General features: G+C 40.6%; 1 protein-coding gene across 4 annotated transcripts in view; it reads right to left on the reverse strand.

Annotated features, from left to right (window-relative positions):
* C4H4orf50 (chromosome 4 C4orf50 homolog) overlaps positions 1-17,606 on the reverse strand; it is an 82,065-nt gene that overhangs the window by 21,068 nt on the left and 43,391 nt on the right. For 3 of the 4 annotated variants that reach the window (XM_072037784.1, XM_038177953.2, XM_072037786.1), the window contains exon 16: positions 13,387-13,485. The exons of the other annotated variant lie outside the window; for it this stretch is intronic. In XM_072037784.1, the coding sequence (XP_071893885.1) occupies positions 13,460-13,485 (26 nt within the window). In that variant the 3' untranslated portion in view covers positions 13,387-13,459. The remainder of the gene's footprint in view (positions 1-13,386; positions 13,486-17,606) is intronic. 4 annotated transcript variants of the gene reach the window in all.

Raw genomic sequence — 17,606 nt, forward strand, 5'->3', positions numbered from 1 at the left:
GAAAAAAAAAAAAAAAAAGACCAAAGAAACCCCACACTAACATCAGTGGAGGAACTGATGGGGATGAACTAAATCCAGTAAAAGAATCTTCCATCACTATAGTCTTGACACAAAATGCCAAAGTATTTTTGTCCCTGGAGTCTCATAAAGAAGACAGCAGCTTAAGGGATTCTTGGACTGAATAACTCTGTCATCCAAAGGACAGTTGGGATTTTTGGGGTGCTTTTGCTTAGTTGGTTGGTTTTTAGCTTTGTTTGATTTCTCACTGTAGGAGATTTAGCTAACAAAGAACTTGGGTATCTTGTATTTTTATTTTTAATTACTTCTATTGCCATTTGTAGACAGTATGGGAAGGATAGGTCCTCACAAGTGCAGTGAAAAATTCATCATTGTTAGTCCACAGTCATTTACCAATAAACTCACCATTTTTTATGTAAGACTGGGGCAGCAAGGAGGGGAGAGAAACAGTTAAACTGGCTCCATCCAATCACTTCCCCAATATTAAGAGAGTTTTACTTAATTCCAATCAACTTGCATAATTGACAGAAACCCAAAAACCATCACACCATATGTCTAACTTCACACTTGTAACATTCAGACTTATTTCTCTTTGATATTTTAAGGCTTTTAGCTAAGATTTTTAAAACTTGCCTTCCTTAGCCCACCAGCTATATTTAAATGGCCTGCTTTTTAAAAGTGCTGAGTATGTCACACTGTCTCAGGGGTCTGGATGCTGCGTAGCTTTTCTTGGTTGTGGTCTCACATGTCACAAGTTAATCTTCATAAAGTCTTAGACCACACTTTTTGTAAAGAAATCTTCCTGGGCTCCTAGTGTAAAAGAGAATGAGAATAGATTTTGGGGGCAAATCACCATTGCATTCCCTCTTGTTTTTGAAAGTGAATATTACATCTCTCTAGCTGATATGACTGTACATCTGTTCTCTTCACCCCTTTGCCCCCTCCTGTGTTCTAAGCCTTTTATTTTAATTGGCTTCAGAAAAGGTTTCATTAAATAAGACAGCACTCTGGCTAGCAATTAAAGTGTATCAACATCACTTCTGCAACCCTCCTTTGAATACCAGCCCATCTCTCATCTTCTGTAGAAAAAAGTCAGTCTTTAAAAAAACATACAGACAAGCAAAAATATCCACAGATGTAACAAAGTACTGCCTGAAACCTTTATAAATTATTCTTGTGCTAAAGGTTTCAGTGATGTTCTTTAATAAAATTAGCATAAGAGACCTAAAATATCTATCTAAAAACATCTAGTAAAAATCCCTGTTAGTGCAGTGCCTCCATCTTTTCCTATTGCACCAATATTTGTGTCAATAAGTAGCAATGCTAAGACACTACCTGCAGTGGTACAGAAACTTTTAAGGGTGACTTTGTAGGCACTCATGCTTCAGACACTCAGACCCAAGAAAATTGCGTTGGCTTCTTTCTCCTCCACTGTCTTCTTGGGAAATTCTGGGGAAGTCACTTGGCCACTTTGTGTCTTAATTGTCTCCTTGTAAAAACAAGGATATAAAAACTACTCCAATTTTTAAACACCTGCTTAAAGCCTCAGATTATCTATAATGTTTAATTATGTACCTTTTTCTATTGAAGTTCCCAAAATGTCTTTATATCTTTAAACATACATTTAAGCAGTTTTGCTGATATGGTGCTAGGGTGTACATAGAGTATTCTTATATCTATGGTGATATTTTAAGCTATATAAGAATGCATTTTGAGATTATGACCCAAGTCAATATTTTCTTTCCTAAGTCCCAAGCAATCATGTCCGTTCTGCCTTTGCTAAAGAATCAATGTGGTACTTGGCTGCATGTGTACAAATTGAAGCCATTAATCTTTCCTGTTTGTCACCTCCAGATTAAAGTGCTTTTGCAACCACTGATAATGCAGCATACTCCTGATGTTGAAACAAAATTGTATGTCTCTAAGGAGGCTCTACTTAGTTGTAAAGGATAAGAATTGAATGCTTTATGAATAGCACCTTGAGCAAGAAGGAAATTGTTCATGTATTCATTTAAGCTTTGGTTCTGGCTAATTATATTGAAGTATAATTTACTTTTGACTTTAATAGGATCTATTTTATTGCTACTAAGAACATGCAAGTAAGTATGTAAAACACTGTTAACAGCAAATATTTTTTTCAGTTCCAAAGCACCATCGTTTTTTGAGACTGTATGATTATAAGAACAAAGACCATATGTTAGCAGATGGCTGAAAAGTACGTGGTTACACAATTTTTTTTTTTGTTGTGTTTTTGTAGTTGTTGGTTTGGTGCTTTGTTATTGTTGCTTCTTTGTTTTTAGCACATACCGCTTTTAAAGGCTTTTCCTATTTTGTGAAACGTATTTCAAAGCAAGTAGAAATATTTTTATTAAGTCAAATTTTTAACTTTTTGGTACAGAGGCTAGGTCATGGCTAGGTCTCCTTTAGCTAGTAATGAAGTGCAATAGGAGCAGACAGAGCAGAAGTATGGTGTTAAGGGCCTAATATCCGTACCATACAAGTTTGGGCAGGATTGATTTGGGAACGGCTTTAGTCTGGTCCATGTACTGAAAGCCATTAACAGCTGGAGAGGGTCTTAAAATATATTTTTAATCTTATATTTGCTTCTGTTGAAAAAGCTATTCAGTTAATCAGAAACTTTAAAAGTCTTGTGTGAAGAGCTTTGATTAAAGCTTTACAAGCATTATTAAAAATAAGCTTAAACCTAACAAACTAATCTAGGGTATATCACAAGAATCACTGGATTCTCATTTAAGTGGGTAAAACTATCTTGCCTCGACTGGAATATGACATAAACAAGAAAGGCATCCCTCTCTTATTTGTTTGGATTGATATTGTCTCATTTAATTTTGTCATATTTGTCACCAACACTAGTGCTGCTGTGTGAAATTTATGGTTTTCACATTTTGATTTGAAAGGTAAAAACAACAACAACAAAAAAATCCAGGTTGTCTTTCAAATGGGTAAATTTGTGTTGCTGGGACGGTTAGTGGACGGAGCAGGAGTGCAGGTAGTATTTTCGTCCATCCCTACGTTGACAGGGAGGGGTACAGAGAGGACAAGGAAAGCCCACCTGTTAAACACGTGGCTCCGGGGCTGGTGCCTATGCAGAAATCTTGGGTTTTTCGACCATGGGGCAGTTTACTCAGCACCTGGTCTGATGGCCGTAGACGGGTCCCTATCCTTTAGGGGAAAAAGGATCCTGGGCCAGGAGCTGGCGGGGCTCATTGATAGGGCTTTAAACTAGGTAAGAAGGGGGATGGGGCTGAAGCAAGGACTGTTGGGGCTGTGCCAGGGGGAGCAATGGCAAGGCCGGAGGATAAGGTAAAGGCCCAGCTGAAGTGCATCTACACCAATGCACGCAGCATGGGTAACAAACAGGAGGAGCTGGAAGCCATCGTGCAGCGGGCAGGCTACGACTTGGTTGCCATCACGGAAACGTGGTGGGACCAGTCTCATGACTGGAGTGCTGCGATGCCTGGCTATAGGCTCTTCAGAAGGGACAGGCAGCACAGAAGGGGTGGCGGTGTGGCTCTCTATATTAGAGAGTCTTTCGATGTTGTAGAACTCGAGGCTAGGAATGACAAGATCGAGTCCCTTTGGGTTAGGATCGGCAGGGACAACAAGGCTAGCGTCCTGGTCGGGGTCTGCTATAGACCGCCGAACCAGGATGAGGAGACGGATGAGGAGTTCTACAGGCAGCTGACAGAAGTTGCGAAATCGTCGGCGCTTGTACTCGTGGGGGACTTCAACTTCCCTGACATATCCTGGAAGCACAACACAGCCCAGAGGAAGCAGTCTAGGAGGTTTCTGGAGAAAGTGGAAGATAGCTTCCTGACGCAGCTGATTAGTGAACCTACCAGGGGTGGTGCCCTGCTAGACCTTCTCTTCACAAACAGAGAAGGACTGGTGGAGGATGTGATTGTCGGGAGCAGTCTTGGGCAGAGTGACCACGAAATGGTGGAGTTCACTATTCTTGGCGGGGCCAGGAAGGGAACCAGTAAAACCACTGTATTGGACTTTCGGAGGGCTGACTTTGGGCTGCTCAGGACACTAGTTGGTGGAGTCCCATGGGAGGCGGTTCTGAAGGGCAGAGGGGTCTAGAAAGGCTGGGCGCTCTTTAAGAGGCAAATCCTAATGGCACAGGAGCGGTCTATTCCCATGCGCCCAAAGATGAGCCAGTGGGGAAGAAGACCAGCCTGGCTCAACAGAGAATTGTGGCTTGAGCTTAGGAGAAAAAAGAGGGTTTATAATCTTTGGAAAATTGGGCAGGCCACTAAGGAGGACTATAGGGATGTAGCGAGGCTGTGCAGGGACAAGATTAGGAAGGCCAAAGCTCATCTGGAGCTCAATCTGGCTACTGCTGTTAAAGATAACAAAAAACGCTTTTATAAATACATCAACACAAAAAGGAGGACTAGGGAGAATCTCCATCCTTTACTGGATGCAGGGGGAAACTTAGTTACAAGAGATGAGGAAAAGGCGGAGGTGCTTAATGCCTTCTTTGCCTCAGTCTTTAGCGGCAAAACCGGTTGCTCTCTGGATACCCAGTACCCAGAACTGGTGGAAGGGGACGGGGAGCAGGATGTGGCCCTCACCATCCACGAAGAACTGGTTGGTGACCTGCTACGGCACTTGGATGTGCACAAATAGATGGGGCCGGATGGGATCCATCCAAGGGTACTGAGAGAACTGGCAGAGGAGCTGGCCAAGCCCCTATCCATCATTTATCAGCAGTCCTGGCTATCGGGGGAGGTCCCAGCTGACTGGCGGCTAGCAAATGTGACGCCCATCTACAAGAAGGGCCGGAGGGCAGACCCGGGGAACTACAGGCCGGTCAGTTTGACCTCAGTACCAGGGAAGCTCATGGAGCAGATCCTCTTGGGAGTCATCATGCGGCACTTGAAGGGCAAGCAGGCGATCAGGCCCAGTCAGCATGGGTTTATGGAAGGCAGGTCCTGCTTGACGAACCTGATCTCCTTCTACGACAAAGTGACGCGCTGGGTGGACGACGGAAAGGCTGTGGATGTGGTCTACCTTGACTTCAGCAAGGCTTTTGACACCGTCTCCCACAGCATTCTCCTCAAGAAACTGGCTGCTCTTGGCTTGGACTGGCGCACGCTTCGTTGGGTTAGAAACTGGCTGGATAGCCGGGCCCAAAGAGTTGTGGTAAATGGAGCCAAGTCCAGTTGGAGGCCAGTCACCAGTGGCGTCCCCCAGGGCTCGGTGCTGGGGCCGGTCCTCTTTAACATCTTCATCAATGATCTGGATGACGGCATTGAGTGCACCCTCAGTAAGTTTGCAGATGACACCAAGCTAGGTGCGTGTGTCGATCTGCTCGAGGGTAGGAAGGCTCTGCAGGAGGATCTGGATAGGCTGCACGGATGGGCTGAGGTCAACTGTATGAAGTTCAACAAGGCCAAGTGCCGGGTCCTGCACCTGGGGCGCAATAACCCCAAGCAGAACTACAGGCTGGGAGAGGAATGGTTGGAGAGCTGCCAGGCAGAGAAGGACCTGGGAGTGATGGTGGACAGTCGGCTGAATATGAGCCAGCAGTGTGCTCAGGTGGCCAAGAAGGCCAACGGCATCCTGGCTTGTATCAGAAACACTGTGACCAGCAGGGCTAGGGAGGTGATCGTCCCCCTGTACTCAGCTCTGGTGAGGCCGCACCTCGAGTACTGTGTTCAGTTTTGGGCCCCTCGCTACAAGAAGGACATCGAGGTGCTTGAGCGGGTCCAAAGAAGGGCGACGAAGCTGGTGAGGGGCCTGGAGAGCAAGTCCTATGAGGAGCGGCTGAAGGAGCTGGGCTTGTTCAGCCTAGAGAAGAGGAGGCTCAGGGGTGACCTTATTGCTCTGTATAAGTACATTAAAGGAGGCTGTAGCGAGGTGGGGGTTGGCCTGTTCTCCCATGTGCCTGGTGACAGGACGAGGGGGAATGGGCTAAAGTTACGCCAGGGGAGTTTTAGGTTAGATGTTAGGAAGAATTTCTTTACTGAAAGGGTTGTTAGGCACTGGAACGGGCTGCCCAGGGAGGTGGTGGAGTCACCATCCCTGGAAGTCTTCAAAAGACGTTTAGATGTAGAGCTTAGGGATATGGTTTAGTGGGTACTGTTAGTGTTAGGTTAGAGGTTGGACTCGATGATCTTGAGGTCTCTTCCAACCTAGAGATTCTGTGTGTGATTCTGTGTGTGATTTATAATCCAACAGGCTGACCAATTTCTGAGGTGACACAAGCACAACCTGGACACACAGAGCACAGAGACACTCAACAGGTGAGGCATGTCCATGAGTAGCAAACGGGAGGGCTGCCTCTCTGAAGGCAACAGCAAGAAGGGAACAGTACAAAGGATGCTCAGCCCCTCTGACATAGGTAGAAATCACCTTTAGACCTAAATATCTATTAATATATAAAAGTTACAATACCATAAATATTCTTTAAATCTAAAGGGACCTTCCGTAGCTTCCCACTGAAGGGCTGACTAGAGGTGGCTTTTCAAAAGCACTTCAGAGTGCTTCAAAACCTGAACCAATAAAAACATTTAAATAAACAAATATTGCTTAATTAATATTGCCTGTGCATGCAGGGTATGCAACAGCAGTATTTATTATTTCCATCTGCATTCTGGGATGTGTATTATGCAGGATTGTTCAGATCTCTGAGTAGCCAGTGCTGTGTAACAATTTTGCAGCAAAACCCAAAGCAAAACTCAGATGTCACATCTTACAGACTAGGGATTCTTGTCAAGGAAATCTTTTCTTACTCTTTTGCTTCATGTGCTGCAGAAACCTAACTTTCCAAGACATTTGGATTACTGTGGAAGGACCTGACTAAAATCTGTTTACCAGAGACACTCTGCCTAGCCAGTGTTTTTCTCCACTCTTTGCCAATACGCAACTTTCTACCTCTTACTTTCTTCATTAAGAGAAGGCATAGATTTCTTAACAAAATTTCAGAATATCCTCCAAACTTTGAGCACACTGTAGTTCTAACCCACTAATCCTTACATATTCATTTTGTTAAATTCTCAAGGCAAACTTTTCCATGTTAACCATGGCAGGACGTTTGATTCTTAAAACTGAAACCAAAAGCCATCAACTTTCCTTACAATTAGTCCCAGCTCCAACTCCATCTACCTGCTGCCACTTGGATCTCTCCTTTAACGAGACACTGAAGCATTGTTCATCAGATACATGATATCTAATCAGGAATCACAAACAGATGCTCTAGTTAAAACACACACACACACACACACAAAAAAAAAAAAAAAAAAAGAGTCTCCTTGTTAGAACATGCATATGTTTGACTTAAAGACACTTTTGCAAGAATAACATGGATGCTCACAGAGATGCTCAAAGGATAAATATTATCATTAACTTCATATGGAAGTACAACCCTACTTGCTGCTACCTTACAGAAGCTGGCTACAGGCTGTTGCTTTGCAGAGTGAGACTGAGCTTCAGACCATGGGACTTTTCTCCTACAACTGCACTGAACACTCGACTTCTCAGTAACCAAGGCAGAGACACCAGCAGTTTGAACAGATTTAAAATGTTACACAGAGACTGTGATTTTTTTTTTTAAAGACAATCTGAAAAGTGAAAAAATATGAATTGTAAAATGAGTTAGTTTCCTACAGCCCTTTTAGCAATACTACTCTGTAGGCAGCATTTTCTGCTAAAATACTAAAACTGTTTTTTGTTGGAGTAAATAAGTACTTCTCCTTTGATTTGAAAGGATTTCACCTCACTGCAGCAGCAGAGCTCCTCCTGTGTAATATAGGGTACAATAAATGGGTACAATGTAACATATGTATGTATGTATGTAATGTAGGGCACAATAAATGAAATACAGAGGAGAAATACCACAGAATTTTATTTTAATCTTGAAGAGTTAGCTTACACATAAGCATCAGACTGCTTGTGAGTAATGCAGACCTTCTTAAATTCTTAACAATGGAAAAGTAATATCTTTACCTCTTCATGAGTAAATTCTTATTAATTGAAGAGTTCACAAAGGTTATAAAATTGTTTTAAAATTAAATTAATTCCTTCATGCTAAAAATTTGTATGGTTTCAAGCCCATGATCGCAATTTTTTGGGGGAACTGGAAGTGTTAAATCACACTGAAAAAGATATTCTCCCTTTCCTGTGGGAGAGAATGCAATAATATTCTGGACTTTAACAATTATCCTTGACACAAAAATGCTTATGTTTAATGGCTCCTGAGAGAATCTTACCCCCTTCATAGGACCCACAATGGGGTGATTTGAATCTGTGAGAATTTCACAAGAAATAGAAAAAAATATCTTGCCTGATGTATTTTTAATGACAGCTGTTAGCTCAGTGGCACGGTGTGCTGAAGAGTTCCCAGAAGCAGAGACCAGGTGGAGGGGCCAAATGGACAAATTGAACTAATTTATCACGTGGCCATATTGTTTATGGCATTTCCATTGTCTTTATCATATTCTTATATGCACAAACAGTTGACGCATAGGTAAGAAGACAGAGAAAGGATCCAGTATCAACAGTGAGAGAAGTTATGCTACTGAATTTCTATGAACAGATGCAAGGTATTGACATGAGAAACAAGAGGTCAAATGATCTATGCAATTTAGACCATGGACAGAATCAAATAACAAGAGGCAATTAAGCCATCTGGGGAAAAGGACGTATAGGCAAAGCAGCATGGGTGGTGATTTCACAGAATTTGTTTGGAATAGCATTCAGGGTGAATGTTTCTAAGTTCAGAGAAATAAACCTAACCTCAGTGCACTTTAGCTTTAAGTGCAAATAATGGCATTAAAGAACAGCCGTAACACTCAGAGGATGTGTCAGCATTTGGATCTAACAACAGGCATGGAAAAAGCTAACTAGCAGTAACTCTGCCAAGAGCAATCTGACCCCACTGCTTACAGAGACTGACTAGGTGTCTTCCCAGTGCTCACTGCAGGGAGAACCACAGATCCCAGGAGAAGCTAAATGCATCTAAGAAGAGCCATCCCATGTCATGTGTTTTGTCCTGGGAACCAACCTCAGAGTGCCAGGAAGCCCCTGAGCAACCAACTGGCTAAGGGGCCCCGCTGAGCTCCCAAGAGACTTCCAGAAAAACTGCCAGGAACATGTGTATGCTATACAAAGCACTATTATCTTGCTTCATGCCTTTTTTATCAGAACACAGCATTTGGTGTTTATTCTCCTACATAACTTCTAAAATGCGAAGAAAGAATGACAGCTTTAGAGGTGTTCAAGGAGCAGTACACCCATCTATATCAAATGATGTGGTTCAATGGTTCCTCCACATTAAATATTGATAGAATAGATAATGTCGTTCAACAAAGACTTGGGTTACTTTGGCACTTGCTGAATTCATAGCAGACTTACACAATTCCTCATCTGTGTATAAACATGCACAAAATAAAAATAGGTATGCAAAACACAACTTGTTTAAGTGATTTAGTATAGGATAGATATTGCCTTTGGTGGTCATGAAGTCTTAGGTGGATATTAAATGGTTTCATAGCACCTACTTTATCATGATTTGATTAAATGGACTCAAATGCCAAATAGACCTTACATCTAACCTAGAAACAAACAATACAAAAACCTCTCTGACCATAGAATAGCTGCAATATTCACATGGGTGACTAGAAATTGTCCTAATAAAGATTTCTCATGTCTGGTTCCAGACCCATCTTCTGTTTCACACCCACCAATGAATGCAAAAAGGCAACCAGAGAGAGTAATATATATTTAATAACTTAGAGCCCAGGCTAACTATATTAGGCTAAATCCAATAGTCACTAACCTCCACCCCCTCCTCCACATACGCATGTTTAGGTAACAGACCTGCTTAAACATCTTAAAATAATTAAACACCTTTGACATTCAGGAAACTCTCATTCTATTTTCAAGCACAAGATACATTTCCAGTCTTTTAGGAAGCTGCCAGCTTGGTTTGCCTGTGCCCTGTGTTACAGAAAATCATAGGAATGCCTCCAACCTGACTCAACACTTCCTGCATAGGTGAAGTGGCACAGGTTCCTGCCAGCCACCCTCTGCTTGGAGCTGCACTGATGTATTCAAATTTTCTTTTAAATTGGTGTCCATATGTAGAGCCCATTCAACTCAGCTTGGGTTATTTGGATTCAATTTCAGCTTTGCACGGTAAGGTGCAACTTAATCCTCAGGAAGCAATGGATTTAGAGGGAACTGCTCAAAGAATCAACTCTTAGGGTAATGCTGAGCAAGGGCTTCAGCCATGAAACTAGAATTTCTGCTCGCAAAAAAATCTCCTGAGTACCACATTGTAAATGCTGACCAAAAAAAAAACAAAAACACAACACCCCAGATACAGACATATGGTAACCATGAGCAGTAATAATTCTTCAGCCATTGTCTTAATATGATGAAACACAAAGAACAATTTAAACAGCCCAAAGTGCTGTTCCTAAATGCACATATATATATATAGAGAGAGAGATCTGTCATAAACCACGAGTTATGGATGGTATTGTGCTATTATGCAAACTGCTCTTAGTAAATAAAACAGTCCTACTATGTTTTTAATATGGCAGGATCAAGCCCTTGATTAGAAGATGGGAAAAACATCCTTTCAAAAGTTCCTAAACCATTTCAGATAATACATGCATAAATCCAAATGACAGAATGACTAGAAGTAGCGATGTTACACTCATTGGGACTATGTATAGAGAAATGGAAAAGCAGAAAAGGCATATATTTAAATTAATTATGCATAGGAAGATGTGGAAGAACTGAGAAGAGTACATCATTTCCAACTACAGATGAGAGTGGCAGGTGATCGTGTACCTTTAATATTGCATTTATACCGAAGTAATATAAAGAAGACAATGTATTAAATTTATATACTGATTGTAGATGATAGAACACACTTTCAGCAGTTAACTGGAAAGGAGTCTCTTTTTTCATAAGAAAGAAAAAGCATAAGTAATCCCGAATCAGTCAGCACATATATGCTGGTTAACATGAGATACTTCAGCAAGTACCTAACCAGTTGTCAGGAGATTTGAGAAATGGCTAAGAGTGTTGTAGGATCTCTGGAGGAGGTGAAATGGGGAAGCTGCATGATGGGCCAGACCTGAGGAAACACTGAACTTAACTGTGAAAGCTACAAAAGTCACTGAACTAGGATAGGGGAAGATGGAGCAGCTGGTTGGAAAGAAATATTCTCTCATAATGAATTGAATAGTGTATGTCCTCCATTAATAGCAATGCAACCAAACCATCAAAATATTGACTACAAACCCTCATTCTGTAGAAAAGTATCTCTTTCAAGCCTACACAGGTTTTCAATAGCTATATAAAAGTAAATTATTGTATCTATTAATGAACATAGATTTTCCTTTTCTTCCAGGTAAACTGTCTAGCACTTTTCACAAGAATTAAATCTATTTGATACAAATAAAACAATTTCCTATTAATATTATGTCAGCTTTTAATACTTTTATACATGTTGGGTAAAACTTCGTTTCTCAACTCTTCCTTCCTGACATAGGATGATCCAGTGGTTACTGCACTGCCTTTGGATTTAGACCAGACTTTGATACCCTGGTTTGATACAGACTATGCAGGACCTTGGACTTACACTTAATCTTTTTGTACCTCAGTAAAGATAAAGCTGCTCTATTTAAAAGGCATGGTAAAAGGTGGCAAAAGTCTAAGAGTGCAAGCATCTTGAACATGATCAAAGCAAGCATTACATAGTTCTTGAAAGGAAGGTAAATAGTTGATTCAAATTGGAAGACTGAACAACCATTTACAACCTTTTAAATTTCTGTCTAAGCCCACGTGTAGGACTAAAACCAATGAGGAGCTAAAAATCCTCTTCTGTGAATAGGAAATATAATTAAATCTGGTATTTCAGCTAAAAATACTGTCATAATGTGATAAACATTTTTAAATAGCTTCTTTCAGAACCATCTTGATTACATATACTTCTACTTAGTTTGCTGTTTTTTTTTTTTCTTTTTGTAAGACAACATGATAGATTATATGTCATTGACGATTGTGCAAAAAGTGTCAAATCTGTGTCTGTCATCAGAAATGGCTATATTGATTTTATTGAGTGTTTCAAGATCAATGTGCTCCATGTGAAAATTAACACTTCTAAAATTAGCATACAGGGCTTTCTGTGTCTAAATTAAAATATACCAAAAAAAGAAGTATGACAATTAACTAAAAATTATTAAAAATCTTTGGAGATGAGACATTAAATGTTTGTTTATGTTAAACCTGTATTATCCTGTATCCTGCAATGAAAGTCATATTGCAGCATCCTAATGCATCATTTACAGATCTCTCTGAACCAACTATCAGGCTGCCTTCCCCCACTGTTTTAATAAAGCAGACCAAACCAACTGGCAAAGTGATCCCTGGAGAAAAAACAAAAGCCATACAGCAATAATACAATTCTCATTGGCTTTTCACATCAGTTTTCTCCCTTTTAGCTAGGAAAGTCAATTTAACAGTGTCCCCCATTCATACATCTGAGTCCTTACAATTAACTCAATTTTCAACCTTCTGGCCAGTTCAGCAGTGAGGTTTCAATATAATTTCAGCATTTGCTTTAAATGCTTTGATTCAATAGGGGCATATCTTTCTAGTATCAATACTTCCTCATCAATACTGTGATTTTCGCTATTATCTCTATACTTTGGAGATTAGCAGAACTTAAACAGTTTTTTATCTCAGCCATTATCTTCTGCATTAGCTACAGTCTAATAGTTTCCATCAAATGTTGAAACACACATGGTAGTAGGATTATGGGGACTTCAACAGACAAAACAGTGAACGAAAAAAAGCAGGTGTAATAGCATAGCTGAGAAAAAAAAAATCTGAAAAAAAAGCTGTTAAATTCTCAGGGCAGGCATCTGAGAAAAACACTTAAACCAGAAAAGGCCAACTGTCTTCCTTAATATTCAACAGCAGAATGAATATTTGGCCTAGAAATAGGTCTTAAAGTCATAAAGACTTTGACTTTAAAAGTACACATCAGAACTGACAGCAACTAAAAAAAGAGAAAGAGGAATAATGCAGATGTTAGTTGTGCATGCACAGTGTTAAAGAGCTGAAAAGAAGATATTCTCATGCTGTTGTTACACAACCCCAAAATCCACTTCATGCCTTGCCTGTATTAACCTGAGACAAGAATTTATAAGGCCGAGGATTTCCAGTGCACAAAAATTCTCTGCAGTTGTACAGAGGAGAGTGCGGTATGATAAATATCAAATGTTTCCAAAGGAAGCACTTACACAGAATAGAAAAGAAATGGTACACCCTTGTCTCCTAATTTAGTTCACCTTTCCCACTACCTATCGTTCTCTGATTTACCTTACAAGGTCTGATAAGGAACTCAGCTTGCAATATCAGTCATAGCTCCAAAAGTTTTGTCTATGCTCTGGAATCAGTCTAGTGAGTACTTTTTCTTACCTAAAAGAGAAAGAAAAAAACAGTAAGTGGTCATTTACATGAAAGCCTGACAGATTGGAGAAGAAAGGTTTTTTGACTTTTCAAAATTGTTTACTTTATATATGGCCTGAGATGGCTTTGGAAATTTGAATCCAAACACTGTGCAAGCAATGCTGCTGTTTGCTAGAAAGATTCCTCTGTAAATTTTATGCTCTACAATGAAGACAGATTCTTGGGTAAAAGTGCATCTAAGTGGAGAGGGAAACCAGGAACAACAAAATCCAGGGTGCACTAATGAAGCTGTTGGTAACAGGTTGCTCACAAAAAAGTTCTTAACATGCAACGCAGTGGTGAGCATCCTGCCAGGGTACAGAGCAACATGCAGAAAGCTTACAGGGGTTCAGAGAGTTTTGACATCCTAAGGGAAGAGAAATCTACTAAGGTTCATTGAATTAATAGAAACCACCACTGCTTCAAGAAGTCCTTGAGCTGCAAATGATTAAAGCCTTGGAAAGCATCCATCTGTCCTGGTATTTTCCCCTAAGTATCTGCTTTCAGCTGCTGTCAGGTGTTTTGTTTGTTTCTTGTGTGTTTTTTTTTTGTTTGTTTGTTTGTTTTGTTTGTTTGTTTGTTTTGTTTAATGGATCTTCCTTTTCTGTCCACAAGCAGGTTTTCATTCTCTAAGCATGAGAAGAAACACAAAAATTTGACTATTTGACTTCCTGAGGTACAACCTATTATGTGCCTGCAGAATGCAAGAGGATGTGACCTCTCCAGGAAGCATAAATTTTAAGAAACTATTCCTAAAACCAACTGCACCAGAGTACTGTAGCTTGGTTGTTCACTGGATGTCCGGAACATGGTGTCAGCACATGTGGGGGTACCACAGAGGCACAGCTCACACATCCCTGCACTGCCACAACCTGCAGCAGAAAACACAAAGCCCCTTTCGGCAGCAGTAGCAGATGTCATCTTGTAACAAAATGGCTTGAAAAAGTCTTCAAGGCATAAAATGAACTCTCAGTGATGCTGCCTTCCTTAATAGTTTATGAAGGATGTAGATATTAGCCAGATCAAACTGCCACACAGCACCAGCAAGGAAATGGCCATGATCTATCTGGATAAAATCTTAGAGTACAAAGAGCTATAACAGCTTTGTCAAAGGAAGCAAAACCCAGCTGGCAATTTAATTTGTGCTAGCAAACCAGATATTACTTCTGTCTCATTTAAAGCTACTTCCAGAGAAGGAGAAGAAAATCCCTGCTGTAACTGAAGTGACACGACAGTAACAAACATCAGCTCTCTGCGTAGAAAACAAAGTACTGCATTTGTCATAGCTAGTCTTATAAAAAGGCCGTCAGCTGAATACATATGTTCTTTGTCACAGTTTCCTCAATAGCCAGGTGAGTAAACAAAATGAATATGAATTCCTGCGTAGACAGCATCTGTTTCACTTTAACCCGTTTCCTCTGCCCTCCCCAAGAAGCACTTCAGCACCAGGCTCCGCGCAGCTGCACACGTGTGCTTCCCCAGCCCCAAACACACAACGTGTTTTGCTGTCTCATTTTATTTACCAAGTCTGAGTCAGCCCACCTGAAGATCTCTACTCCTGGCTTTGTGCTGTGGAGGAACAAAGAGCTCCAACATGATGGGACTGAATTTCACATGAAAGATGTATGCATTGACTGGTTCAGCTACGAGTTGGTGAAACTCATGGGAACAGAAGGGAGACTCCACACATCTTCCTTTCATTTCACTCCTTTTTAAAAAATAGCCCAATATGATGTTGACATGTACATCTTGAAATGTACCCCAAAAGAAATCTAATAAATATATTTTTTCCTCCTTCATAATCAGTGTATGAACTGATCAGATGCAAGGCAATCCAGGATATTTCTGCTGCTATGGTGCTTTGCTCCTTCAACAACCTAACTGCATTCCCTGGAAATACCAACACAGGGAAGCACAAGCGATGACAGAACTTAGATTATTTGTTTTCACTGTCATTTAGAAGCATAAAAGTCCCTCCACCACTAGAGGAAGCTGTTTGTATCCCACCACAAATCACAATGCCCCTGGCTTTCACTATGCCTTACTGAGGAATTAAATGCATTATGACAAATTAAGAATGTATACACATTTATAAAATATAATCACAAGAACTGAGAAAGAGGGATTCAAGCCCAAAATGTTGTCCTGCCTGACACACATTTGCTTGTTTTGCTTCCCCTTCCCCCCCAGCACAACTTCATTTCTTCTTCTACCAGCCCTTTTCTTCTGCTTCCAGGTGGATTTTTTTTCTCCCTCTGTCCCTTCCTTGCATCTTTCTCCAGTTTTTCATTGCCCCCTTTAATATGAGGTATGAAAGAAACATCATTAGCCAACATGGTCAAAATCCTTAATATTTTTCACTATAGTTTGTGGACTTCATGAATAATGAGTCTCCATGTCACCAGAAACTTGGCCACCATCTCCTAAATGAGAGTTTAGGAGTAGTCCTGAAGGAGATAGCCACCCAAGCAAGCCTGGAATTAAAGCCAACACCTGTATTTCCAGCCACAGGACTATTCAAAACTTCTCCCTGTAGTGAGAAAACTCCTGTTGTGGGAGCAGGAAGGTGAGTCCTGGTGCCCCCTTCCTGAGCAGGAGGTGCAAAGGGTGAGAGTCTTTCTCCTAGCTGTTCTGTTCATTGGTGCAGGTTGTTAAAGGTCAGGACAGGAAAAAAAGAAAAGCTTTTCTGGAAGTTAATAATCTTCCATGTCTTTTGGATTACATATCCTAACCACAAGTTATAGCCTGGATTCATTTTAAATCTACAAGTAAGCAGCCAGGGCTTGCCCCCTCTCAGCTTACTTGTGTCCAGTCTAAACCTAGCCAACAGCTAGCAAGTACAATGGAAAAAGAAATAGGCATTCAGATCCCAAACTGATGACTCACAGATGAGATGCATGATTGCCAATGCACTGAAATCACCCAAGAACCAGGCCTGAACTGAATTTCACCTGAATCAGTATAAACCTCCATTGAGTCTGGAGTTATACTACCCTTCACAGACTTCTTCAGAGCACACAATTCATTTGTTTTATAAATATTAACATTAATAACAATTCCAGTTGCAAAATGTTAAGGAGCAATTGCTGCTAAAAATACGGTTCTGATACTGAATTCACCCATTTTGAAGCCATCCGTGCTCTCATGGATCTGATGCTGCAGTGACAAATTTTGCAGATTGTGCTAATGGCTGTCAGTGGCAGCAACAAAAGACTGTTTTAATATCAAATATTTCTGTGGATGAGCTTCCAGCTGAGCTGCCCAAGCACACCTAGAACAGCAGTGCTCACAGGATGCTGGGCATAGTAAACCAAAACTCAAAACTCACTGCTGAAAGAGCCCAGCAAGCCAGACCAAACCAAGAAAGAGAGAATAACCAGTATCCAGGGTCCACTAGAAAAAGGAGGATGAAGGAGGCAAGGTCCTAAAATACCAGGTTTTATTTGTAGTATTTTCTATTATTTTTTTTTTTTTACCTTTTTTGTTTGTTTGTTTCCCCATGGGTCACAGAGATTCTCTTAACATTTAGAATACTTTACTGTTCTAAAGGAGGGGAAATCCTGAGATAGAGCTTGCTTAATTTATGACAGAGATTACATGACTTGGATACCATGATAACGAGGAGCTAGAATTGCAGACCCATGTTCCTCCAGCATCATCAGGCCAAGAGGGACAATGATTATACTGTTATTGTTACAGGTATCTTGCTTTCCAGTCCCTCAAGTAAAATTTATTTTTAGTAAACTAAGTAACACATGTCCATACAGAGTAATGTGGATCTTTGCCCTCTCATTCAGTTTTGGACAGGAAAAAAGAAGAAAAAAAAAAGAAAAAATTTGAAAAAAAAAAAAAGAAAAAAAAAAAAGAAAAAAAGGAAATTCAATCCCTATCTCAACCCACCCAGGGATTAAGAGTGCTTAGAGGGTCTGGATAAAATGAGAGATGAACAACATATTTGTTAGATGTAATAATGTATGCTCATATGGAAGGAATAGCTAAACTGTCCTTTCCTGTAAAAGAAACTGAACAGATTGCCTAGAAATAGGCAGCTCCTGTTCCCTTTAAAGAGAGAAGCAAATGCCATCCAGATG

The sequence above is a fragment of the Anas platyrhynchos genome, chromosome 4 (genome assembly GCF_047663525.1).
Source record: "Anas platyrhynchos isolate ZD024472 breed Pekin duck chromosome 4, IASCAAS_PekinDuck_T2T, whole genome shotgun sequence".
Lineage (NCBI taxonomy): Eukaryota > Metazoa > Chordata > Aves > Anseriformes > Anatidae > Anas > Anas platyrhynchos.